This window comes from Erigeron canadensis, chromosome 5, assembly GCF_010389155.1.
Source record: "Erigeron canadensis isolate Cc75 chromosome 5, C_canadensis_v1, whole genome shotgun sequence".
Taxonomy (NCBI): Eukaryota; Viridiplantae; Streptophyta; class Magnoliopsida; order Asterales; family Asteraceae; genus Erigeron; species Erigeron canadensis.
This window is the reverse complement of record NC_057765.1, coordinates 29,085,257-29,096,094: the sequence shown is the minus strand read 5'-3', so window position 1 is coordinate 29,096,094 and position 10,838 is coordinate 29,085,257. Positions and strand designations below refer to the sequence as shown.

Below are 10,838 nucleotides of genomic sequence, written 5' to 3'. Positions count from 1 at the left end.
ATTTAGATTCTGGATTTAAGGGTTTCTTACAAGTTATATTTAACAATGTCAATTCTTCTTTGTAAACATTTTCACCTTATACGTTATATCCATGGCTTTATCCAAGTGACTTTTGAAAGAATTTAATAGAACATGTCTATGTTGCTAAGTCAGATTTCTATAATAGGTTTTTGAATAACCCTGTGTGACTGTGTCCATGTGGTTGAGGTAAAAGGTATTCATTGATTTCAATAATGAAAAAGTTATGGGTTAAAGTCTCACTAAATTATGTCAGAAAATTTTTTCTTACATATAATGGGTTTTCTTTCATAGAATTAAAGATAATCAGGTGAACTAATGAACAATGATCATAATTTTCTTTAAAAAGGAACACTATGTATGCCCTTAAAGAAACATGTATCAACATGCAACTTACAAGCAAGAGGTCTTTGGGTTCAAGACTTGAGAAGTACATATGAAGTCTTGGCTTGGGTATCTCCAGGTTCAAATCTGAGGAGGCAGGATTTACCCCTATTGATCGTCGTGCCTTCGGGCGGATTAGTAGGGGGTTTCCCTCCGTCAGGTATTTGAAATAGACATTTCTACTTCGAGGAAGCTCTCTAACGCGGACCTGGTTAAGACAACGTATGTTAGACCTACCACTGTCGAATCGCGACATGAAATTCTCAAGCGAAATTCATTCACCTTTCAAAAAAAAAAACCAAAACATGCAACTAATCATATTGAATTATTACAATAGGCATGTAATTATTAAATCATTTATAATATCAGCATTCAACTAATCATATTGAGTAGCGAGTACAATGGGCATGTAATTATTACTTCATTTATATTCTGACTTTAATTAAATCAATTACAGAAAATAATCACCTAATGACATAAATGAAAAACGTTAAGTATCTTAGATGGATTGTGGAAATTTGACTAAAGTGAAATTAAACTATGCATTTATGGGAGTTTAAAGTCTATAGTTGCGAGTACTTTGGAGATACGTAGAAGTAACAAATGCAAAAGAAATTAAATAAGGTTTCATGTGTTAATGCCGTCAACCCAACTAGATTAATCGTTCACCTAGATTAAATCATTTACAGCAAAGAAAATTTTAAATCTTGCTGATTAGAGCAGTTAAATAACTAACTCCACTTACCACCGTTTTAGGTACAATGGACGTTATAGGAATGACACCGTTTTTGAGCCTAACAAGAAGAGAAGCAACGTGCTATTTGACTCAACGTTTTAGGTACAATTGTTTCTTCGAGACCAAGTATGAGACGAGTAGACTTAAAATCCTCGAAACTTTTTGTAATTGTACTTTCTGGTTTTCAACCGGTTTAAAATTTAATATTATCTTTGTTGTTAAAAAAATATAACCAACTATACAACGGGTTGATAGTCTCGTGTATAGCAGCAAAACAACAGGTTGGATGAAAGATCAAAAGTAAAATCCAAAAATAATGTACAGGTTGGATAAAAACTGGGTTTAAAATTAGGTTGCTTTTAGCTAAATAAATAGGTGCAACCAAAAACAAGCAAGGGAACAAGGGCACTTTAATCAAGTTTAATAGGACCATACTACATTAAGGCTTAAGTTACGACTAGTTTCCAGCACCCACATGACTATGCTACATAATAATACCCACATCTCAAAAATTGCTAGATCCTAAGCCAGTAGAGAGTTGGGTGAGCCCTAAACTAATCAGCTGCACTAACCATCAAAAACTGATCGAAAATATTTCAATGCAACTACTTCAGAGACTACCCTGTTGTCACATTGTACTACGGAACTTACAAATTTACAACCAAGTACAAAACTCTGAGAAGTTTAGTAGGTATGGTGTTTGGAGTTAAATGTCACGCCTCAACAAAAGAACATGGAGTTCTCAAGATCTTCGTGCAATTTTGGCAGCTCAGGAATAGGTACACTTCCTACAGAAGTGAGGCTGTCCATTCCAGAACGATTTTCAAATGAATCGTTGAACTTAAGAAACCGGCCCATTTGTTGGGCGGCAAGATGAGCGTACGATACAGGTGCAACTGCAAAACAGAATACAGTAATGAATGGAACGATATTAGATTTAGATGTCACAATATGGGTGTGGTGAGTACCACGGCAAAATGGGTTGACCAAGAATTTGTTCTAATCTTTTGTTACAAAAAATTATTAATAGAAATGGGTCTTAAAATGATTACAAAAGTGGTATCTCGATACGTGACTTTATAGTAAATATAAAATATTGCTTTAGGTGGTTTCATTAATTATACATTTTGGAAACTTTCCGCCCCATTTCCTTGTAAACTATTTTTACAGGTTGCCTTTTGACCCATAGGAGATCAAGCATAGCCTGATTGATTGATTTATAAATAAATGGATCGACATTGGCCCCTCATTAATGTAATATGAGAGAAAGTACCCGCGCGTTGCGGCGGTTATAGGTCATAGGAGGTGATAGGTCATAGAGTGTGATAGCCAAAAGCCTTAGCCGTACGGGATCCGCCATCGGTTTTAAAAATTCGTCGAAACTATATCGAATGACCTCTATAATTGAAGAGCATAAAAAATTAAGAGCACCCATATAATTTTTATAATTTATCAATGTACGGTTTTTGAGATAAATGATTTTGAATGAATTAGAGGAATAAAATGATTTATGGAGGAGAGAAAAAAAAATGAGAGGTTAAGATTTAAGGAGAGAGATGAAAATGAGTGGTTGAAAGTTGAAAAAATTTGGAGGGAACAAATGTTTTATAATGTAGTAGAGATAGAGATAGAGATATGATGCGTGTTAAAGATGAAGATGATACCGATTGAAGTTGTCGAGCTACTCCTTTGATACCTATAAAACACCATTCAGAAGGTTAATGATGTAAAGATTTTATTCAACTCTTATTATATAAAAGAAATTATGTAAATTCATGAGATTTTTAAAAATTGTGTTTTTAACTGCTCCTCTCTTTCTGCCAAAACCTCTCATTCAAGCCAAAAAAAGTGATCGAATTGACAAAAATGCCTAAAGGTGGGATAACCAATATTTATTTTTTTTAACACAGGGAAATGACTAACACCATCTTCATTACAAAATTGAAACTAGAGCAAACAAAAAAAAATTTATATGTAAGAACATGGACTCTTTACAAATACTAAACCAAAAGAGCAGTGTCCACATTGGTCTAAACTCTAAAAATCGGCTAATTCCTATGGTGCGCTTGAAAACATGAAGTTACATATACTATTAGCTATTATCTGAAAATAACAAGACATGTAATCCATAGGTAAATACTCACACGTAGGATAGTGAAAGAATTAAACTCTGCAGGGCATCGGGAGAGAAACCAATCTCATCAATCAAGACATGATAGTGGGCAGGACGAGAAGTACCCTACAAATTCATTAAATAACAGTAAATGCAAATAGCAAGTTAATCTGGTGGTTACAACTTCATATTTTGATACCTCGTTAGCACTTTAAACATTTTTTACAAGTATTTCTTAAAAAAAATAAGACTTCTGTTTTTCTTCCTATTTTCTTTAATTATAGTATTATACTTTGACCACTCGCCTCAAAATCAAAGTCGCCAAAATAAAGTATATATAAACTGGGCTGAAGAGTAATACATAATACACAATGCATGCTGCCACCAAGAGGAGTAAGCAAGGGAATAGGTGTATTATTGTATTAAAAATGTTATAGCAATAAAGTAAATAAACATAATGATTTAAGAACTTACAATTAATCCCGGTTGAGTACACATGTAAAAATCATAATTTCTTGGGTGAACCACTTTACTGTCTACTACGGTACCTGAAATACATACGCACAAGAGGAGAATATACTACTAAGGTAGAGTTCACTATTATTTAAATAACTAAATGATTAAGACCAACTGACCAAGAAGAGAACAAACCAGGAGGGACATTTTCAGGGCCATTAGCTTGGAAAAGCTTTGTGTGATGATTCTTTTGAGCCACAATGACAGTGAACTTAGGAACATCAACCCCATCAAGATATTGGTATGCCTGTATCATGCAAGGACTCGTATCAGTTGAACCAGAAAAACCAATTATACAATAAAGTAATTTTACTTCCTCTCAAGTCTCAAATGATGTGTTTGTCAATAAACTTAAAGCAAGTTTTAAATTTACTGAAAGCATAGAAGGTAACAAAACACGCAGGTAAGGCGGGACGGGTAGCAGGTCAATACATACAGCCACGCATGTGAGGTGGGCTGGGTAGCGGGGTCAATACTGGTTCAGGTCAAAACAAGTGAGTTAATGTACGGGTCAGAATGGGTTGGGTCGAATTGAGCCATACACTTTTTGTCCATTTACCAACACCTTATTGATTAAATAATCATATAATTTGCTGAGAGATAATAATTTAGAACATTGTAAGCAATTCAATGTAAGTTAGGGAAATCAGGTTGACCTTTAACTTATTAGCTAATTTTCTACATCCAACCCATCAACAATAAGATACAACCCATATTGACTCGTTTCTATATTAATGGGCTGAAATTTGCCATTTCTAAAAATATATTAGGTGCCATCAATTCTCAACAAAAAAGATAACTTGTTGACCACTGCCAGACCATTCCAGACAATGACTGGGCACTGAAGGCAAATGACATGGTGGTAAACAGAACATGAGAAACATACCTTGATCATTTGATCCAACTCTATATTTATCACTTGATTGAACTGGGATTCACTCACTCCATCTCTAAAACAAATTCCACAAAAAATACTTGTAGAGATTAAAAGCGCCACAACCGAAATAGAAAATGGACTTCGATGTGTTGACTTTCAATCCTTTTAGGTGTGGGGGTGTGTGTATGTGTGTTGTATTTGGGAGGGTGGGTGGGTGGGGGGGGGGGGGGGGGGGTAAGCCATAGCCAAGTTTACGCATACCCTTATTTATATTACCCATTTTCAGCTATATATGCATGACAAGATGGTGCAACTATTTATTAAAAAAGAACATGAAATAATAATACCTGAATACAATAATTTGAGTTGGTTTACGGTTATTGCTTGTTCGATAAAATTCAAGAAGTAGCTCTCTGTTCAAAACAATGTCAATAAAAAACATCAAGACAGCCATATTGGGACAAAGATATTAACAAGTATGATGCTATAAAACAAAACAAGACCACTGTTAAAAGAGTCTAACTTCACCAGCTTACAATGAGTTACCTCTCAGCTCCTAAATTTAGAACAGCTTAGATTTTTGAAAGAAACTGGGTAATGACTTACAGTGGCAACTTCAATTATTTATATGTAAATAGGTAAGATTAGATTTTTATTCCCAATGGTCAAGCAGATAAAATTGTAAAACATATTAAATAGAGAAGAGATAAAAGAGAATTGTGTCAAATAGATTGTTTAATTCAAAAAATTAGATTGTTACTGAAACATTACTTAATACTTTATCGTTTAAATTCATTAATATTTCATGTACTGAGAATTAGGGTTATTTACATTGGTAAGAAAAGTCACTTGATTTAATCAGTTACCAGACCCACCCATTTCAGCATCTCTGTTGACTACTTTAAAACAAGAGAATATTTAGAAAACAAATACTAAATCCATAAAACTAGAACATGCGACTCGATCTGAATTTAAGAATTTCAGATTTCAGTTTTTGAAAGTGGACTCCAATTGTAGGACAGTGTGATACATAGAGAGAGAAAAAACACATTTCACCATTGAACAACCTCATCATGCCCTTGTCTTCTCCGTCCTCTAGCAGTTCAAATAAACCTTGAATCATTTCCACCTTCGATGATTGAGACCTAGCAGATGCTTTATATCTTGATATCAAAGGCCATGAATGGGATCCAACAACCTAGAAATGTGACCATTAAGAAACCAAGAGAACAATGAATATTCACCTTGTACAATAACGTAAGAGTCAGTGATTTCAAATCAAGTGAAATATTACCGCAGCAATTGATGGTATGTCGGATTGACCTGCGGACCCATGTGAGACATCCATACCCATTATCATTGTTGGAGTATCATGTATGATGGGTATACGAGACGACTGTTCTATTGCTAACAAAGAATTGATCCCACCAAGCTTGAAATTACACACAAAAAAAGGAGTAGTTGATTTAGGTTTAAAGATTGGCAACAGAGGTCTAAAATTGCAACTCTAAAGCTTTAAACTTAATACCTTTGTATTAATTTTCAAAAGCACATTTGTGAGATATTGACCAGTGATCTTGACAGGACACACGCATTGTGTGGGAATTCCATGGTCGCTTAAACATTTTTTCTTCCAAGGACCTTAACACATTAATAGGTACAATAACTGAGGAGCGGTCGGACTAAAGTGCAATACATTTTATATACGATAAATGGACTTTGTACCATATAAGTCACAACTTTTTCTCTCTGGTAAAATGCAAAGAAGAAAGTCAGAAAACCGGGAGCTTTGCTGAAAGCTGATCAAACATCTTTCTACGCGTACTTCAGGACCATTTTTTTCGATTCTGTGGGTCTTCCTCCATTAGTGAAAATGGGCGATCAATAATCTGAAGAAAAATCGAACATCAGGTAAAAGGTGAGAAGAGGTGGGGTAGGTCAAAAGGTGTTTGGTTTGAAACTGCTGAGTTTTAGTATGCGCAAACCAGATCAGGTTGACGTGTTACAAGAAGAATTTTGATACAAGGATCAAATATATCCTCGAATAAAACAATTTAAGAGGTAATCATAAGAATAGACTTATGGGTGACTTCAACCATTTTTAATCTGTTTGAGAAATAACTATATTTCTTGATTTGGCCCATTTGAGAAAAAACACAACCTAAATTGACCTATAAATAAGTGAACGGGTTGAAACTGCCACTTCTACATCAAACCACACTTGTTCAAAAGCAGACAAAATATTAGCAATTGCTCGACATACAATTCCTATACTCCTTCCACAGTCTATGAGCTCCCGCGATAGATGACTTGCATCACCCCTGGCAGAAAAATTGGCAACTGCCCAGTTTTGTATTTTTATGGGACTTAAAAGTTTCTGCAAGAAAAAATAAATATATACTTTAGAGACAAGAAGCTCCATTGGTAATGATTCTTTGGCATCGATCATATATAGGAGCAGCCAAATGTCATGAATACAAATCAAGTGTACCTTTTTGCTAAAGTTCCATCGTCCATTACGAGGGATAAATTCTTCTCCGTTACCAGCCTTCAACTACCATAGCGATATAAATGTATAGAGTATCATGATCAGATTTCCATGAAAATAAAGACACATCTTATCTTATTAATTTTATACAAAAGTAAATATTAACCATTGGTGCTTCAAGGACACGGCCATCCACTTGAGCAAGTTGTTTGTCAATAGATATTCCACATGAAACTAGTAGAGGGTCATCATCGTAATGATAGTTTTTCATACCCTGCCAGTTAAAACAATTGATTAAAGCACAATAACGGAGATCATATTATATAAGATAAAGGGCGTAATATAGCTTTACATCAGCTATAGCTTGCATTTTCTCTCGAGGTTTTTGCCTTGAACTTTCAACGAGAGATGCTCTCTGCATTGTAGATAAGGCCTGCGTATACCGTTGAAGTGAAACAAGAGAGCAGAGCTGGGAGCCATGGAAAATGATAACATGATTAGAAGGTTCTGTCAGCAGACAGTGTATAAATAAGATAGCTCAATAAGAAATAAAAGTCGCAACCTCCACAGGAAAATAGCTTGGCTTCTTTGGTTTACCAACATCAATGCATGGTATGTATGCAGAGTACGTAACTTCAATGTTACGATGTTTGGTGAAATAATCAAATACTGTAATGTTTATTGTCTGGTCATCGTATGTACCATCGTCTTTTTTCACTCTCATAGGAAACCTAAAGAATAATCCACGCAAGTGAATCTCAGACAATAACTTTCGGCAAACTGCATAAGGCTGGAAATACGATTCACTTTTAAATGATAACGCATCATACTTATTTTAAGTATTAAAGCAACATACTAACCATTTCTTAACAAACATACTTAGTTAAGAAATGATAAGTATGTAACATTAATGATTAGAAAAATGTATGTGGCATATATATCAGTAAAGTGGATGCATTTTCCTGCGGTGTGCCATAGGTGGGTTGGTAGCATACATTCAAGAGAAGAAACACTTACAGTTGTTGATTGCAAGGCTTTTCACTCATCCCCGTGATCTTAAATTCCCTGTTGCTGTGTGTTGTTTTAATTCTCAAGTTTTTAAGTGTTTTCTTGGCCTGCCAAAAAAATGTACTTAAGATACAAGGAGATTAATAGAGAGAATGTTGTGTAACCTTTAATTTACCTTCACCCAGTCAATAGACCGAGCATCACGTGCTTTTTGGTTAGCTTTTAGAAAATCGATCACTGGTCCTGGAGTAAGAATCAGAGTATTTGATACATCTGCAGAGACAGGTGCAATAGCAGTCAGAAGAACCGGGTGAGAATTACCATGAGTAATGTGTAAAGTCGACCTGATCATACCCATATTCAATGACAAACCATCAAGTGTTGGACGAAAACTAGAATGGAATCCACGGCAGCCAGTGACACCCCCTCCAACATCACTGAAGTTCCTAGAGTCATCATGAAAGAATGACTGCCTTAATAGAAGACATCCCCTGCATCAAACATATACTTTTATTATAAGGTAAAATATATATAAATAAAAACTAAAAAAACATTCATGGAGGACAAACTAAAATGCCTTTGAGCAGCTTGTTGTCTCAAAATGATATCAAGAACCCTCAAAGTATCTCCGAGTTTATCAGGATCTGCTCCTTGAAGGCCAAGAGAAACAGGATTTAACGGTAGTTCAGCAGCATAAGTAATCTTTACTTTAAAAGTCTTCTCCTGAAAAGAGTGCCTTAACCTTTTACCGGGTTCACTAAGAATCCCATCTTCAGCAGGGCTTCTGCTACAAAGAAGATAACATTAGCTAAAGTCTACATGAATGTCAGTTATAAGATTTAAGTCTGAAGAGATTGACACACCGGTTTGCATATGTATCTTCAAGAACAACCATGAACTCGAAGTTGTTTTTTGGGAGAGGCCCGACAGTATAAAGGCTCTTTTCTCCATCATATGCAAACCTCTTACCAGAAAGTTCAGAGGAGTATGTTTGGTAAAGCTTGTCGATAATTCTTCTCCCCAAAAATTTGTTCTCAATTACTCTGTTATCTTCAGAAGTGACAGATACCTGCACCATCATGATATTATCGGAACTACATGCTCGACTATAAAAAAATTATTATAAAAGATGATCACAATCAATACCATACACTGTACTGGTAAAATATCTCCTCCGGATTCTTGACTGAAACTTTGAAATGATTAGCAAGCAACGAAATGTGCTTTCCAGCACTTCCAAATCCAGGCCTACTAATTACGGAACGCTTGGGACGGGTTTCTTGCTCCGTCTCCATGTCTGGCTGTATAACTTCTGGCTGTGGTGATGGCGATGATAGCAAGGGTGCCATGGGTGTGGAGCCATTATCGTCTTCACCATTTGCCTTCTCCATCTTTTACATCCACAGGAATCCTTGCAGAAATTAGCATATAACAGTATTAAGAGCATCAAGGGGCACAAGAAGGATACCAAAATATAAGCATTGTCACTTCCTGAAGTTAACATGGGTATCAAGAAAATTCATTTGAACTTTTTGAATAATTTGCAGAATTCAACATTTAACCCAAAATCTGCCTAAACTGACGTTGTGGTCGTATATTTCAAATTTAATCTTGAGTAGCATCTAGCCATCACCACATCACGAGTTCACGACAGAATGTTATCAGTATCATACACCTTGTGAATATAAAACGCACTCTTCATCATCAAATAACTATATATAAATACACATGTACTCAAATAACTTCAGTCTTGGATAATGATTTCTGATATTCGGTTTTACAAGTTAAGCAGTCTCATAGTGTAAATACTATTCTAAAGTCCAACACTTCCAAGTTCAGCAGATAGCCAATACTAACGGCCCTTTCAGCCTCGTTAAACATGAATGGAAACACCACATTCACGAAACAATATCACTGCGTGAATTCATACGCGAAAGTAACACTTAAAACTTATAATGCCGGTTTTGAAGCTATATTATAACAAAGTTAGCCTAACATTCGGTTGTTACTTAATACCAAATAATAAGCAGTAATTATGATACCTTAAATTTAAGTATAAACCTATACATATAAAACCAGACACTTTCTCTCTCTCTCTCTCATTTCGATTATCGATTATCGAAAAACTCGACACGAACTCATAGTTTTACAAATAAAAAATTCAGATGCATTTTTTACTATAAAATGCAGCAACTAGATAAATGAAATTAGAAACCTAAAAATTAACAAAAACTATAATAAATAGAAGTAACTGACAATAATAATGCATGTTGATTAGTAAAAAGGAAGGAGATGAAATTACAAGATAAAAATGCAAATGATTGTTGTTATTATATAAAAAATTAAAAAAGAGGAATTATAATTATAATGGGAGTATATGGAATACCTTTTGATGATGATGATGATGAATTTAGGGTTTTAGAGAGAGAGAGAGAGAGTGATGAAAATAAGGTGTTGCCTCGCACGCACGCTCCAGGTGTAGCGAAGCAGATATTCAAATTAGTCGCACTGTATGTATTTTGTATGTATATATTCTACTGCGGCTGGCTTCTACTCTACCAACCGGTTACTGCTACTATATTGTGTAAAGAAATACTCGTGTATTTATTTAAAATGTTAATATTTAGACATTTTGTTTTCATTTTAACATATCGTAATTTTATTTTGTTTTTTTTTTTTTAATTTCGACCAATATATA

General features: G+C 34.9%; 1 protein-coding gene across 1 annotated transcript; it reads right to left on the bottom strand.

Moving 5' to 3' along the window:
* Positions 1-1,547: 1,547 nt before the first annotated feature.
* Positions 1,548-10,625, bottom strand: LOC122599762 (protein argonaute 16-like). The gene is given in 24 exon segments (XM_043772327.1): positions 1,548-2,034; positions 2,803-2,834; positions 3,283-3,377; positions 3,726-3,799; positions 3,903-4,014; positions 4,654-4,717; positions 4,992-5,057; positions 5,712-5,842; positions 5,939-6,076; positions 6,173-6,285; positions 6,370-6,478; positions 6,480-6,533; positions 6,908-7,021; positions 7,136-7,198; positions 7,299-7,406; positions 7,485-7,601; positions 7,695-7,863; positions 8,150-8,247; positions 8,316-8,413; positions 8,495-8,631; positions 8,718-8,927; positions 9,004-9,209; positions 9,292-9,551; positions 10,527-10,625. Coding segments are annotated over 23 exon segments (2,724 nt in total). The 5' UTR covers positions 9,532-9,551; positions 10,527-10,625; the 3' UTR covers positions 1,548-1,858.
* Between the last annotated feature and the right edge of the window lie 213 nt (positions 10,626-10,838).